Source organism: Lytechinus pictus, chromosome 5 (assembly GCF_037042905.1).
Source record: "Lytechinus pictus isolate F3 Inbred chromosome 5, Lp3.0, whole genome shotgun sequence".
Taxonomy (NCBI): domain Eukaryota; kingdom Metazoa; phylum Echinodermata; class Echinoidea; order Temnopleuroida; family Toxopneustidae; genus Lytechinus; species Lytechinus pictus.
The window spans coordinates 1,298,434-1,316,137 of NC_087249.1; the positions used below are offsets into that span (position 1 = coordinate 1,298,434).

The 17,704-nt window shown below is 35.0% G+C and overlaps 1 protein-coding gene across 1 annotated transcript in view; it reads left to right on the plus strand.

The window, feature by feature from the left end:
• LOC129262604 (G-protein coupled receptor 54-like) overlaps positions 1-15,949 on the plus strand; it is a 38,362-nt gene extending 22,413 nt beyond the window's left edge. Inside the window, exons 2-3 of the mRNA XM_054900743.2 lie at positions 6,635-6,770; positions 11,283-15,949. Of these exons, the coding sequence (XP_054756718.2) occupies positions 6,635-6,770; positions 11,283-11,896 (750 nt within the window). The 3' untranslated portion in view covers positions 11,897-15,949. The remainder of the gene's footprint in view (positions 1-6,634; positions 6,771-11,282) is intronic.
• The last annotated feature ends 1,755 nt before the right edge of the window (positions 15,950-17,704 follow it).

Sequence of the window (17,704 nt, forward strand, 5' to 3'; positions counted from 1 at the left end):
GCAGGTTGTTTCCTCCCTCTGTTTACGGGCTTTTACTCAAAACCTATAGACAGTTAAAATGACATATGCAGAGGTTCAGTGGCTGTCTTCTTTTCATCCACACCTCATATTTTCAGGTCTTTCTTTTAAAAGCATCTTCAGTTTAACCCCTATTTGGTTAGGACAGCATTAAGTCATGTGAAAAGAGAGATGAACTAAGAAGTGAAGATGACTTTTACATGTAGATAGAGAGAGCAAGGCAATAAAGTAGACAAATTCGCGTGTCCTGCTTTAACACAAATCAAATTATCAGGCTTTCATCAAATATAAATTGAGTCTATGAGGGTGGTTTGCTGAAGTGGAAAATACAAAATATCAAACCTGTCAGATGAAACGTAGCGTATAAAGCAAAATCAAAGACATAACAGACCTTATTTTTATTGAGTTGCCGCCAACGGTCATGTCCCATTGGCAAAAAGGTGAGTTATGAATTGATCTCGTTTCTTCAGCATTATTTCAGCAGAGATTTTTGACGCGCGTGCCTATTTGATTTCCCACTTGTGACAGAACTCTGCTTTATTCTCACGCAGACGATGTAAATGTAATTAAACTTCCCAACGGAGAGACTGTGCAGGTAATTGTAGGAGACTCTACCATTGAATTGTAGGTCATACCAGGTTGAATGTTATCATTTTGTGAGGTACCAAAGACACAAAATCGCCAAATTCAAATCAAACATACTTGACACAGTTTTGTCACGTTTCTACTTAATGCCTACCTATCCTGATTTAGGGGAGTCTATGACGAATAATCAAAGGACTTGTAAAGGTGAATTGTGTAAAAGAGACCTCTTGGCATCATGTAATGAATTTGAGAGGATATGGTTGTTCGGAGGGTGAAGAACTTAATATATCGTTCTTCTTATCTACACCCTCTGTATGATGAGCAGGTCGATTTATTTTCAATTGATCCAAATGCCAATTCGTCAAAATATCAACTCGTCCACTGTCATTTGATCTACCATCAGTTCGTCCACTATCCACATGGTGTTTAATTGCCCTTTCGTCCACTCATTAATTCGTCTCATAAACGAAATGTTGATGGGTGGAATGGCATTAGACTAAAAGAAGGTAGACCATGATTATGATCAGTGGACGAGTTAGTAATAGACGAGATGGCAATATACCGTTAGATTCTGATGAGTTAAGATTGCATGCAAATCGATGAAGAGTTACGCATGATAATGTCTGTAAGATGCAAAACGATAACATGATAATAATCGTTGAAAATATGTTATTTACTCTTCATAATGTGTCACAATAAGTTCCTCCGCATACCCATTACAATACTTAAATTTAGATCATTGTGATTTTGCCTATGTTTCAAACATGTCAAAATAATTCACAGTCTAAGCATAAACATCAGAATCACTTTTAGACACATATAGACACGTATGACGTACTATAGAATGGCCATGTTGCTTTGGATGTCTTGCATGTGTGTAAGATATTTGCTTTTACCATTTGTTCGTTTCAAGTCATGTGCAGTGATGTTGATATAAACCTAAAAGAGAACACCGTAAATCCTTTTTTAAATAAATAATGAAATGCTGACCGAAGACGTGATAAAACTTGAGCCGCCTGAAATCCGTTTAACAAGCACTTGCATTGGTTTGGTGCAGGGAATGAGGGGGAAATAACTGATATTGGCAATTTTAATGATTGTTGGATTTCTATTATCTTCCTAACATCCATAAAAAGTAGTCTTCAATTGATTTTTTTTCTTAACAGAATATTGTTTATTGGTTCCTGAGGGGTTGCCCCTCGGAAAATGACAATTGTTGTGGACCATTTTGTACTTCGTAACTCTTTTTTTCTATTACTTGCTTGCCCCACTACATGGGCGGAAATCTTAGGGGGGACGGGGGGGGCGCGTCCCCCTACCAAAAATAGTAGAGGGGACACAATATCAAATGTCCCCCCTTCTATTTTTGGTATGTTATGATGGAGAAAATACATCAATCACAATCGAAAACATACATGTATTTTGGACTAAATTAAGAAAATTTTCTTTACTTGTCAAATTGCTTTTGGTTAAAATGAACTTAAATTTTTGGTGATAACCTTTTTTTTTTGCCTGTAAAAGTTTCCAGCCCCTGGCCCCCTTAGCTTTGGGGACAGATTTCCGCCCATTCCCCACTAACATTTAATGACCATGCCCCCCCCCCCTCTCTTTGGATTTCCTCATTTATTTTTCATTTTTCTGTTTCCTCGTCAGATTTGATGAGAGGTAAATGTCCACCTGTTTTCTCTTGAAGGGTTTTTTTAGTATGAAAAAGAGCCTGATTAAAAAACGAACCCCACAAAAGAATCGTCTGGTCTTTAAGTAGATGAAGCATGATTTATACAGTATAAATTACTCTCAAACAAAAGGGTAATCATATTTATCGAATTGTTCACTGCGTGAAGCATGACAGTATCAAGAGGTCCCGAGTTTGGACCCGAACCGGCAAATCATTAAATGTAAATATAATGTTAGACATAACAATCTGTAACCCGGCAATTGCTATACCGAACGATTATATGTGTTATTACAAAAGTTTTAATTTTACTAACCTTCAATCTTTGTTAAAAATTTTCTTTGGATATTAAAATGAGCAGACTGAAATGGCTTTCATATCCTCAAAAAATGCATTCATTATTTTTTTTGAGCGTCTCAAAAGATGATAATTTCAATATTACTTCTCGTGAATCATAATTTATGCCTGTTTTTTATGCAAGATAATTACATATTATTAGGCATAAAAGGGTTGCAAGCTAAATGCCAATAAAAAATGGTTGTGTATATCTAAATATATTTTCTTTACCCAGCATGTATACGTAACACAGAATTTGTACTCTTAACCCTGAACTTATAATCTTTTGGGCTAAGCCGTAGATTCGCAGAAAAAAAAATTATTGTTACCTTGCCATAGTCCAATGGATCTAGGTAATGGAGCAACCGTCTGCGCGCTAAGCGTATACATTGGTCAAAATTGATGGTGTTTTAAAGCATTATTAATGATGCTTTAAAACACCATCAATTTTAAGTAAAGTATTTGATTATTATTTTCACCTCAAATGGTAGCCAGACGAATTAGATAAAGAAGTTGAATCTCAGATTCAATTTACTAGCAAATGATATCTTTATCTTTATATACAGAAAACTAATAAAGTTCACACTAGTGTATGACAATTACTTTTTACTTTTGAACATAAGGTTCAAACCTGGGCCCTATAAAGCAAGAGTAATGGTCAAGCAATTAAAAAATACTAGTGACCAATTGAAGTCATTCTTGGGTGCGCATCTGATTTAAATGAATGACCAGGGGAGCGTTTCATGAAAGGACTTGTCGGACATTTCATCCGACAAGTCTTGTTCTATCCGACAATTACCATAGTAACAGCGCCTCTCGGCCAATCAGATTCAAGGAAAGTTGTCAGATCTAACAACTTGTCGGACAAAAATGTTGATGAAACACTCATGCGTTGTTTGAGACCTGCGCGCGATGGTGAGTCTTTGCATAAAAGGTGTCTGGATGTAAGCTCGATATATCGACATTATTTTATAGTTGAATAGCTGGTTCTTTGCAGTGGTCGCGTGCGAAATGGTTTGATTGATATCGATTCAAGGGGTTGTTCGTGGTTATGATTACCATTTGGAACAAATACTGTGCGAATACGTGAAGACCTATATTTGTATATCACTCTCTCTTGAGGCTTCTCTTTCGGTATACGGACTTCTTTGATATTAGGACCGAATTATAACCGTGATACCGCTTGGCTTCAGCAGCTTCAGTCCAAAGTCGTTACTCGTTGCATATGTACCTTACTTTTATTACCCCTCTCTCCGTCTGCCCCTCTCTCTCTCTATCTATATATCTATCTATCTATCTATCTACAGTGCGTCTAAAAAAAAACTATACACTTTTGGAATGGCTGCCAAACAAAAAATATGTCACTTTGGGGGAAAATATCTATATATATGGAAAGCCAATAAATTAAACTTTCAAGGGTATGAAAATTAGGGTGGGCAGGAATTAGCCTTCCAATTTCTTTCAGTTTTTAAGAGGCGAGTCCCTTGGAACTTGCAAAGTTGAGGGTGTTGTGATAAATTAATGATCAATTTAAATTGTTAGAGCAAATTTCATGAATTACTAGATTGAAATTTCATGCATGAGTGAGTGTCAGTTGTAATCTTTAGTGCAGCATTTTAACTTTTTATCATGTGGATCTCAGCAGTGTGTTCATTGAAGTAAGGAGAATAGGGGTGAGATAGGACTTAAATGGGTGAAGTAAGCTAATGGGTAAAAGGTCAACAGAATGTTTAGACTCCCTTAGATCGAGACTGAATGCTATTACATGTACGCATAAAGTCCAGAGCGGACTGTCAATTTGATAAATTTTGAGAATTCGGTCATCAACTTTTACCATTTGATCAACAATTTGTTAGTAAATCAATGTGATCAATAAAACATTCAGCTTTTTCAATAAATTATCAATCAATTATTCAGCTTTTTCAATGAGTTCATAAATCATCATAATTAGAAAATTTCTTAGAATTATTCAATGGAAAATTAAAGACCCATCAACCATCAGTCACTTAGCATTTAAGTTTTGAATACCATGATCCAGGAGAAAGAGAGAAAGAGGGGGTGAATGGGAGGGAATTTGTAAGAGAAAACAAAGAAGAAGAACACCCTTTTAACTGTTTAACCCAGTCTTACCCTTTCTGACCCCCCTTGCATGCAACAGGTACATGTACCATCACATTACTCTGACTCTCACAAGCACACTTGCTAAGATCCACATAATAAACTTAAAATGCTACACTAAAATTAAAATTCCTGTTTACTCATGCACTGCATTTCAATTTAGTAACTCATGAAATTAGCCTAAGTTAAACCAAAAACTGATCTCAATTCATCAATAATTTAGCATGACACCTTTAACTTGGCAAGTTCCAAAGGACTCACCACTAAACAAAACTGGAAGGCTAATTCCTGCTCGCCCTATAGCAAAGGCTAGTCTCTCAGGATGGGAGGAAGGGGTAGAGAGAGAGAGGGGGGTGGTTTGTTCTGTTGGCCTTTGTCCCATCAACCTACTTCACCCACCTAAGTCATATCTCATCCCTATTGTGACTCCCATTAACACATTGCTGAGATCCACGTGAAAAGGTCAAAATGATGCACTAAAAAAATGTAATTCATGTTCACTCATGCATAAATTTAAATTTGATAATTCTTGAAATAAGCTCTAAGAACCTAAATTAATAATGATTGATCATTAATTTATCCAAAGAATTTATCACATTACCCTCAACTTTGCAAGTTCCAGGGGACTCGCCTCTCAGAAACTGAAAGAAATTGGAAGGCTAATTCCTGCCCACCCTAATTTCCATACCCTTTGTTTAAGTGGGTAGTGCTCACTCAAGCATGAATAGTTTTCCAACTTTTTGGTGTCATTTGAAAGTTTAATTTATTGGCTTTCCATATATATAGGTATTTTTCCCCAAGGTGACATATTTTTTGTTTGGCAGCCATTTCAAAAGTGTATAGTTTTTTTTGAGACGCACTGTATATGTATCCATCTATCTGTCCCATATTCATGCAAGCATACACACACTCTCAGTCATATTCACTCCTAAGTCCTAAAAGCAAAGGGTTTTTGGAGTATCTACGAAATATGTTGAACATATCGTTCATTATGATTTTTTCTTCATTGTTTAATTACAGCATTCCATCTGATACAAATATAATTTAGGGGTAATTCCCCTCTCAGCCAAGCATGATGTTTTTTTCTCGTATTGTGGCATTCCGCTCGTGATAAGCTACTGCACTGCGTACGCTCTAAATCGTTGGATAGCAATCATGATCATCACTTTACTAAACAGCAAGATGATTTTAAGTAAAGGAATTTCAACAATAATTTCATATTTATGTAACCAAAACCAAAATATTCTACATATGAATTAAATGAATAAATTGAATTTATGGGAACCTCATTGGCATCTGGCACTAGTTTGGTCAATATATATATATGTATGTATACTTTGTTTGATGAACGTTTGAAGGGGAAAAATAAAGTTTATAAAAAAAACATTAAATTACCGGTACACTGGAATTACACTGAATAACTTGATGTAATAATTCCATGATACTTTTTGATTCACTCTATATGTAAATAATGTATTCTGCTTTTACTTTATTATATGTTATATACATTGAATTGCTATTATGTTGAGTTATTTGTCAAACTAGAGGGCGCCTTTGGAAAGCAGTTTTGCATAACTGAACAGACCTACCCTGCAGTATAAAATAAATAAAACAAATAAATAAATATATAGATAAATAAATAGATAAATAAATAAATAAATAAATAACTAAATCAATTCATAAAAAATAAATAAATAAAGTTCGAGACAGAGCTCCTTATATGCCATCATGCAATGCACTTTAATAAGCGTATCATTCGAAGTCCTTGTAGTTGCACACTGCATGGATACCGGACAAAATCTTTGAGTCAAGAGTTCAAGACCCTCGCTGTGGTTACTTGAAGTATTCACTATTCATTTAATTTCTTTTCTTTTTTCTTTCTTTTGTTGATACCTTCCTCAGGTTACCGTCCAAGCCACCTGTGTTACCCTAACTGCTATGTCTGTTGATCGATACATATTAATCGTTCATGCAGTCAAATCACGTACTACGAGAACTACTAACAAGGCTGTGTTTATCAACGTTTCCATATGGCTCGGTGAGTATCTTAGTATAAAGTTTAAAAATATATTACACTTTCAAGTGAAATGTTCTTAGAGGTTCTTTAAAAGAATATAATTACAACATGAGCAACAGAAATATAGCGTAATTGAAGGCCAGACGAATATCAAACATAAATTGTGATGTACGTTGAGAGGTAGTTATCGTGTGCCAGCATATTTCATATATAATATTCGACAAATAGCCAACAAAGGGGTGGATATAAACTACTTTATCTCATGCGATGCGAGGTACTTATCATGTGATAGCATGTTTCATATATAATATTCGACAAATCTATTCATAACATTTTGAACAAGTACCTTTGTTTTAATTCAACATGATCCATAAAACAGTTTATGAAATTTATAGAATATGACACTTTTAAGAGCATTCTGCACGTGATATCATTGTTTGATATGAAAAATGATAACCCCGGGATATTTTTTACGGATTTTTGATTCTTTATTTAATTAGATTTATTCTTTGCTCACCATCTTTATACAATTTTTATAAGCTTCCGTACACATGATATATGTTAATCAATGTTTTGAATATGTGATTTATGGGGAGCCAAAGGCAACAGCACTGTCTACGCATTAATATTGTACATGTATATCCCCTTAAAGAGATACCAATGACTAAAGATATTTATATTTTAAAGAAATATAGTAAAATTTCATCAAAATCAGATAACAAATAACGAAGTTATTGAATTTTTAAGATTTGCTTTATTCCGTGTCTTCATGAATATTCAATACGTGTGCTGATGATGTCACATCCCCACTTTCCTTTTTTTCTCACGTTATTATATGAAATCATAATTGTTTCAATTTTTCAGAAATGTGTAAATGTTGTGTCCCCATTATGAGGAAATAAGTTGCATCAAAAATAAATAATGCACTTAATCAGTTGTCTCTTCAATTGCTGTAGTTCTTGGTAGAAAACTAATTTCATATAATAAAATACAAAAGAGCAAGTGGGGATATGATATGATATGATCAGCACACCTAAATGAATATTCATAAAGACATGCATATAACTGTTTCACCGGAATAATGCAAATCTTTAGAATTCAATAACCATGATAACTTTGGTATTTGTTATCCAATTTTGATTAAATGTTCAGCATTTTGCTCTGTGAATTTTACTCTATCTATTGAGATATAAATATCTTCTGCCCGGAGCGTCCCTTTAATTGAGCTACTGTACTTACTTTTCCAACAAAGGGGGATATAAAAATTACTATAAGTTGTGCGCCAAATATTCTAGATTCCGTCAAAATATTTGCTATAATGGCACCATAAAACCCCATATAAGATTTAGACATGGGACATTATGCATAAGGTCGAGGAGGCTTCGCCACAGGTTTAACCAAGAACAAGGCTATGGATGGGATGATAGAGTGAAGATAAGCTGTAGAGAAGTAAACATTAAATAAATTAAGAGGGAAATGAAAGGTGAAAAAGAAAATGTAATATCCACCAACACATCCCACACGGCATCACTCCGACGCACATAAGCATACTACATGTCATTCAAAACAGTGCATAATGTTAAGAAACCATATTGGTGTAACACTAATGTGTATGTTTTTGTAACATGAATGTTGCTTATTTCTTAATTAGACTTAAATATGTGGAGAAGATTCATAAAACTTTGAGGATAGCTTCATGTATATATATATGAATAGACGAAAGTAGGGGAAGGAACTCAAAATTGAAGCATTTGTCTTTCAAAATTCTTTTGATTTTGTAATTTTCCTTCATTCTATCGAGTGGTACGATACCACAAGGGAAGTGTTGGGTAAGGGTACAGATCCTCGAGCAAGCACACACTGCGTCATCAAAAATAACATCTAGTCTTCAGGAACAGGTGATTAGTTTTCTTATTCAACTCGTTCAGCCTTTCTATCTACCCTTCCTTAAATCGCAAGGATATCATCGTAATCAGGAGCGCGATGATAACTGCAATAGACTATAATTTCTTGGTTTCATGATTTAAGATGTGACATCCCGTCATGTAAGAAGAATAATTGGCAGGATGCCATTATGTTAAAAGACTAGATGGTTCCGGTATTCCATCGAGATTTTAATTGCAAATGATGCAAACCCTCGATATAAAGCCTCACTCACTGTTCAAGTACCTATATCACGAGTCAAAACACGGTGAAATATGGAGACGAGAACCCTGAAGCCTCAAATCATTACCTTACAACTCGATAGACGTTTCAGACGCCATGAATGATTTATGCAATTACACTCTAACTTAAGTTCTAAGCAATAGCACCGAAATTATTTTGCATAATGGCCAAGATTACGCTGCTATCAGCAATTTATAGCTTTGAAAACGTTATTTCTTTTATATAAAAAAATGCATCAAAATTTGCTTTCTCAAAGTCAAATACGGGATCCTTACGCACAAGAAACCTTGCACTCCCAAACAAACACACAAACTTTCAAATTGAATATGCCGTAATGTTCAGATAATTACACGAAATTTTATCAAGGGAATATTATTATTATATATCAAGCGAATAAAAAAAAAGACATTGAAAATTGTCAATAACATAATGAAAGAACGCATTCTTCCAAACCGTTCGGTATGATTCTGGTGTATTTTTCACTAAAATGATATGTATTATTGAAGAATAACATTATTTAATTTCTTTATATAATTTCAAAGTTGCTCTTGTGAAATGAGTCGATTTATCATTCTATTCCTATTTTTAAGATTGCGTTCGTTAAACTTTCTCTACAACTAGATGTAAATCTACAAGATATTGCTAGACTTCTATTCACCCTTCCTGATGTCAGCGATTAGAGCAACCACCTGGAAGCATAATACTCATGAGACAGCATTTAACAAAACATTCGATTAATAATGGAAGAATAACATCGTCTGTCGTATGGATTAAAGATAATGTCCCATGAGCGCGTGTACGCGTGGTAGGTGAGAAAAACAAAAGGAACCCACATTTTTCACCCAGCTGATGTTGCTAAATGCCTTAACTCAATGCGTTAGGCCTAAATCGCTGATTACTCAATGATTGCGTAAAAACAATATGTTAATAAACGGGGTTTTATATTTTTACATCAATTGAACACGTAATGTGCTTCCCCTTATCTTTTTTATGTGTGGATGCATGGAAGAAAAACTCCTCGTCGAAAACAGTATTATGTACTCAAGAAAGTGTCTTTGAAACAAGGTATACAGGTATTATAAATGCCCTATAACTAATTTATAAATCTTTCTCTACTCTGGAACAGGGAAATACGATACAAGCAGGGTCGTTTTGTAATATCTTAAAATGATGTAAGGAATCCATTCTTAAACCATGTAAATAATGGCGATGTACAGTTGAAGGACCTCTTTATGTTTAACTGTTTGGGATTGGATAACGGTCAATGTTGTAAAAAAGAAGGTTTGTCTTTAATTTTGACTTGAACTAGACGTCTATGATTCCTAGTACACCATGTAATGAAATACCATGGAGGATTCCATTAAATACCACTCAAATGTAATTTGACCATGATGATTTACAGATATATCCTAGGTAACATATACATGAACAAAGGGTACAGATTTACTGCCATGGAATGGCTTGGCATCTAACATATTATCTCACAAACGACTGCTTCACAGAATGATAATGATAATATCGTCCAATGCTATACATTTTATAACAGTGAATGTTGAAATAATGGTGAGTGTATATCCATTTAAGCCGATAACCTTTTTTGGAAGTTTTCTTACTTCATTGTGATTACAACCATTATCCACCAGGGGGTAATTTTTCAAATGATTATATCAGATGGTTGTTTGTCTCAAATCCATGATTTCTCATTTTTGTAATATATCGTCCGATTTCATACATTTCCCTGATGGCATATTTTTCTTACCCCTGAGATTGAGGGAAATTCGATTATCCCTGTATATCCTGGGGGTGAGATATACATGTATAAATTACTCGCTCTTTTCCGAATGAACTTCATTCAACTCTTATTGTGGTTATTGTGTAATATTTTAAACTTTTCCATTCCTCGTTACCCTATTGTAATCATATACAACATACACACACACACACACACACCCTCACACATAAAGTTTATATATTTATATAATTTCGCGTGTTTTATTCATTCTTAAAACAAACGTAAACAAGGTAAATCTATTATTACACCAGTGGATACCAGATCTTACGGATAGCATTAATGCAATAAGAAAAAGTAAACCATGGCTAAGTCTGTCCGATTATTCATCACTGAAATAAGTGGTACATGTAGTAGCAATAGACAAATATATATACATTACAATGTAGCTAAGAGACTACATTATGTTTCTTTTGCCATGTTAATTTTGTTGTGTATAGACTTATAGGGTTTGAATGAAACAACAAGCTTTCGAAGTAGTGCAGTCTCAGTATGGAGCTGTTAAACGTTTTCTTTCTTTCTTTCTTTGTTCAAAAGTAGAAAAAAACGTGTTTTTATAATTTCCTTTGTTCTTTCAGTTTCGTTCCTCGTCCACCTTCCTGTTGCGATATACCAAACGTACAAAGTCGAGGCCAACGTGTGCATCATGCCCATGGGTCCTGACAACGCCAACGAGAAGTACTACTATCTCTTTTCCTTCATCTCCATGTACCTGCTACCGCTCATCATAATCCTGGTCTGCTACGCTAACATCCTTCTCATGGTATGGAGGAAGTCCAGTGCTGGAACGGAGAGTGCAGCGGCTCACGAGAGATCCATACGACAGAAGCGCAAGATTACCCGTATGGTGTTCATTGTAGTACTGCTCTTTGCAGTCTGCTGGTTGCCCATACAATGTATTTTGCTTTGGAACAACTTTCACTCCAAACTCGCCCAGTCCATGAATCCCATAACCTTGGGCAGTCTGCACTTCTTCTCACTCTGTCTCAGCTACGCAAATTCATGCGTAAATCCATTTATATATGCTTTTACCACGGCAAGTTTCAAGAAACACTTCAAGCGGGTATTTGCATTCTGTGTGGAGCCAGAGGAGAGTACAGACGAGAAGCCGACCGGAAACTCCGGCTATAGAAAAGCAGGCAAGTACCTTAATGAGTACTCATCTGTCAACACCTGTGATACTAAATTGTGAGCTATAAAAAAAATCTCTGGAATATCCTATTTCTGGAGAGAGAAAAAATGACAGAACATAAGTAGTTGGATCTCGAATGGACAAAACCAGTAGATGCGTTTATCAGTATCAGACCTGGCCGACGTGTAGGCATAGACCAAACATTGTGATGGAGATAGGGTAAGAACGAAGAACAGAAAGGGTATTCTGCTTTTTGACAAGGTCACTGAATGTTAGAATCTCAATGCTCGTACTGAGCCATGAATTGAGCTGGAAGAGTATGGCCGAACACCAGAGGTCGAGGAGAATGACTGATGATGAAAATATAGGATTGGAAGAATATAAGACGATGAATCTATAGAGGAAAAGCCAAATAGTAAGACTGCGTGAAGAAACTAAGACTACAATAGAGCTAAACGACGTCTCAATGCTCTTATCTATTTCAGATCAAACTTCAATCAAACGAACGATGCTGGCAAGTCAAGCGAGGACAGTAGGCAATTGACATGGTAAATTCTAGTACATAGTACAACCTGAAGTAAGGGTTATTAGGACTATACCTTGAGATGACTTACAGTATGATTCCAAGAGTTTGGCTACGCGTCTCACGCTCCACTACCAGGGTCCAGATTCCGTTCTAACAGCTAAACTGTTAGCATGGTTAAACAAGACATTTAAGAAAATGTTGATGAAAGATATGACGTATAAAAGCATTGTGTCATGATCATTCCGATTACATTTCCTGCTAACTAACTGTTGGGCGATTTACTTACCTAATCTTTTTAAGAGGGAACGTGTACGTTATTTGTGTACTGGTGATTCAAGGGATGGGCATATTCGTCGGAACTATACAGATGAAGATATCCCCCGATAATACGCGCCATTATTGCGGTCATAGTATTAGGAAACTGGGAATAAAACATTGTGAGAAGTTTGTAATTTTTCCCTATGGAATAGATTTTCTGCTTTGCGTCACGTTGTCTGTACTCTATTTACTTCCCTATGGCGGAGACAGTTGTCTCAAACAACAGACTGGACAACAAAGGCGGAATCAGACAGAGAAACAGCTCATCTGTCCATCTTACTTGAAGCAAGAACTTATCTTAGCTCATCAGTAGGATCGTTACCGGATTGGCTAATGGATTGACAAACTAGCAAGATTGCTGGTAGTGATAACCTACAAAGCCTGGATCGCCGATTGTCCGCTCGTTCCATGATACGTTCCTAATTTTATAGTGGCATCGCAGCACTACTAGTGGAATCCGATGACGCTTCCGCAACCGCCCGAACGAACGTTTCATCTTCAAATTACCCATATCCCCCAACGGGTGCTTGGCTGTTCGGATGAAATGTCACCGTTTAAGTGATCTTGAAAAATGATGCGGGCATTCTATGTCTATTCCGATGTTTATCGCACTTTAGTTTGGGTTTCTCTTACTTTTTATGTTGCTAGCATTGAATGACAATTTCTCTGTAGGTGCCAGTAAAATGATGCTGAAATCAAAAAAAAAAGAATGGCAGAGAAGTCCATTCCTGCCCTTTTTTTTACCAATGTTCCAAGTATATATATTAAACTGATTAGAATACCATGATAACCCCGTATACAAACGTACTCAAACTTTAGTCATTCTTTATAACTTTGTATACAGTTTATGGTTTCAAGTTTTCAAGAGTTATATTCTTATAAATAACTTTCATAACTTAAACATAGATAACTATTTTGAGGTTTATAGAAGTCATCATAAGATCAGACGGGCAATCTCAAAGGGAATTAAATTCCCTTTGGATTTTTGTTATATTACAATGCAACAATAAAAGTAGCTTCTTGCTTTCAAATATCAAACAGATATTAGGTGATGAACATTTGTATTGCTGTTTAGGGAATAAATAAAACCAATAATTTGTTGGCATTTATCATTTGAAGTACTGTTATCATCACTTTTATCATACAATTATTATCATATTTATTATTCTTATTCTCTGTTCATTATCATGATTGCAGTTATTTACTATAAGAAATACTACTGGTTCAGGTACATGTAGTAGTAGTAGTAGTAGTAGTAGTAGTAGTAGTAGTAGTAGTAGTAGTAGTAGTAGTAGTAGTAGTACTGGTAGTAGTAGTGGAAGTAGTAGTAGTAGTAGTAGTAGTAGTAGTAGTAGTAGTAGTAGTAGTAGTAGTAGTAGTAGAAGAAGTAGTTATGTTGTTTTTGTTATAGATGTAGTAGTAACAAGCGACAGTTACCGCGGTAGTTGAAGTAGTAGTGTAGGGGATTAGAAATATCACCATCATAATTTTAGATTTTCCCTTTGTAGATCATTCAACATTAAGTGGGTTCCCAACATATCTTTACTTAATGGTTTAATAAAACTTTCTCGCGTATATCTTAGGCTTCCGGTAAAAAAACGATTAAAACTTTTAGCATAAATAAACATTTAAAATTCCTTTAGCACCTGTTTAAACAAAGCGTTTCTGTTTTTAATGGGCAAAATCGTGAAAATAACATTATATAACAGCAATGTTTACGGTTGACCACACCGTTCAACTTGCTATTTTACATTCGATCCACCGTAAATTTGCGGTTCGCATATAGCCCTTGTGGGGTTTAGGGTCCTTAAATGAATATTTCACCGTAAACTTTGGCCAACTGTATCCCTGCCTTGTTTATCACCACTTTATATAATATCAAATCGGGGGATTCACAGAAGGAAAATTGAATATTGGATTTCAATTTTCCCTGATGTTTCGCCTTATCAAGCTACCTTGCCTACTGATGTATACATCCTACGTTCTGTATTGTCATGAATGATTTTAGACAGATCATATAATTCATCCTTTTGAAATTACCAGGTGACATGGCTTTTTGCAAGTCTGGTATGTTAGGATTCATATTTAAGATGTATGTTCAATAGACTTTATTTTCTGTTCAATTATTCACAATATTCAAAGATGTGCAGTTATTCACACACACCAGTAATAGTGTATTTTCTGATCGATATTTTTATGGCTTTACGCGATGTCATTTCATTTTCCAATGGCTCATGATAAATCCATTATTTTAACCTAACGTATCCAGCCCCTCAATACGTGATGTATTTGTTTCAATTACTATAAGCCGTTGATGTATGATATATAGATATGTAAATAAGAAATATTGTATATAGGCCTACATTGTAAATAATGTCTGTCTAATGTGAATAGATGATAAGTACATTTTATTTGTGTTTCGACGTATCTTCTCGTTGTTGCTGCACTGGATATTTTGAAAAGGCTAAGCAGTAAAAAGAATACCCTCATCTTGTTAAAAGGTTTCCATTTTTTCTTATTCTTATCGTTTGTTATGATGGATACCGGCGCATTACAAATATTCATATTATTATTATTATTATTATTACTGGTAGTAGTAGTAGTAGTAGTAGTAGTAGTAGTAGTAGTAGTAGTAGCAGCAGTAGTATTAGTAGTATCATTATTATTATTAATCAAACTTAACATGATTTTCTTCCAAAATAAAAGAATGGGAACAATCACTCATATCAACATCATTATCCCATTTAAGGCAATTTGTTCGAATCATTTTCCATGAAATCACAGTTATTTCATCCAGGAAATTAAAAAACATACAGACATGAAAGTGTCAGCGCTCACATTTATATTCTGGACCGAGTGTGCTTATAAACCTTTAAAAAAAAAGAATATAATTATGTTTTTATTTTGTATCCGACTTTGATGAGATTTCTTTGCTGTTGACGTCAATGGGTGTGTTGTGATTAACTGATGTTTTGGGGAAGGCCTGTTTTTCTTTTTTTAAATATAAGATCGACTTTAACTCGAAGTGGATTTTTTTTTTGTTTAACAAGATTTTCAATTTAGGTGAAAATCGCATCAACTACCCTAATTCATAAAATTTCAATTTCTATTCAATATTCAGCTATAATGATAAAGAAGAGATAAATTGCTGCAGCCTAGCTTAATATGCGTATGTTACGTTTTATGGATGTACATTGTGTTGTAGTGTAAAAAAAATGTAAAAATGTGTGAAAATTGAACGTGTGATTAAAAGCAGACATGACCAACACAATTTTGGAATGTGTGTTATTTCTTTTATATATCGCATGTTACATTATTTTAAGAGGGAACGCATGTACGGTAGGTAAGTGGTACGCTATCTCGTGCCCTATTCCTTTTTTGGTCGTATTATTTTTATTCATTTGATATTTCCATCAAATTTTTTTTCAAATTATTTGCTCGTGCTAATTTGACGTTTGTTAGTTTAATAATCAACCATCATCCTTTTCGTTTAAGTTGCAAATAATGATGATTATTTCCATCTTGATCATTTAGAGCGGACCAATGCATTCCAAATTGTTGGGATATAGTCACTCGTGCATCGTCCATAACCGAACAAGAAAAATAATAAGACAAAAATAAAGAAAAGAAGGTGAAATATGATGAATTTCATATAATGAATATCGTCTCAAAATATCATAAATTTAGGGGGTTTTGTAATAGAAAAGTCAAACGTCGTTAGGACCCTAACCCTACAATACGTCATACCTGGCCCTCAAAGTTGTTGGCTTAAAGTGATTGGTTAACATTGGTTTGACTTTTAAAAAATCTGAGCTAGACGGTTACACTTGTCACCTGTGTCTGTGATATGTTACAAACATGAAGCCCTGAAAAAATTGCGTTCGAAAATAATTATTTAGTGCTTTCAAAAATTGAAATATAAAGTGACCGAAAACACCATCTTAATTTCATCCCATACACTTATGTGTACTATTTAGGCGTCTATAAGACACCTATTTACAAAATCGGGGTTAGCCTTGTAGTTTTAGCTTTTCATTCTCAATAATGGTTGTTTTCAGGGTTTATTAGTTCTAATACATGCACTTGTACACATGTTTAATCTTGGTTTGATAATTTTTTTAATCGGCTGCTCACAAAGTTAAACAATACCTTTAATGCGTCCCTGTTGCAATTGAAAATGAATGTAAAGGTCTATTAAACTAATATCAACTTCCCAATGAGGTGCCAAAATGTATCATGATAGTTAGCAATATAATTAAAAGTGGCTGTAGATCCAATACTAAATGTGATATTTAACCAAATTAAAAACATTTACAGTAGAACGATCGTTTATTGACCAAATGTTGATCCATATTAGATATGTAATTGATATGTTCAGTATATACGACAGTGCCAACTCTCGTCAGGATATCAAAGGGACTGGACATGAAGCTTCATACATGCAGGTTCCTGCCTCCAAAATTAGACCTTGTGTAATCTTGTGTATATTACAATTTACAAATTTACATTCATTTTTATACGTTCAAGTAGCTTATTACGTAATTATGTTCAATCATGAAAACAAGAAACCAATTTTATCACTTGAACCCTACTGAGAAACCTCTCAAAAATATCCCACAAACAGCAGGGCCCTTGGAACGATTTTTAACTGGGGCTGCTGAAGTAGATATGGCAAGCCCAAAAAAATAGTTTTCACTACAAAATATAGCAAAGAGAGCTTATTTCTGTATAAATCTGACAAGCAAATGAAAAAAAGGTTTTCGCAACAAAAAATATAAGCCATTTTGCTTACATTTCTCAATTTTTTAACACCTACCAAATTCATGAGGGCACTGCTTATGGCAAATAATATACCCACAGTGGCGTAGACAGGTTCGTACACCTGGGGGGGATGACTGGGCTGCCAACGCTAGTGAGGGCGCGAAGCGCCCTAGCGAGGGAGCGAAGCGACCGAGCGGGGGGAGGGTGTGGGAGGGGGGTGTCCCCCCTCCCACGGTAGGGAGCTTTTGCAATTTTGAACTTGA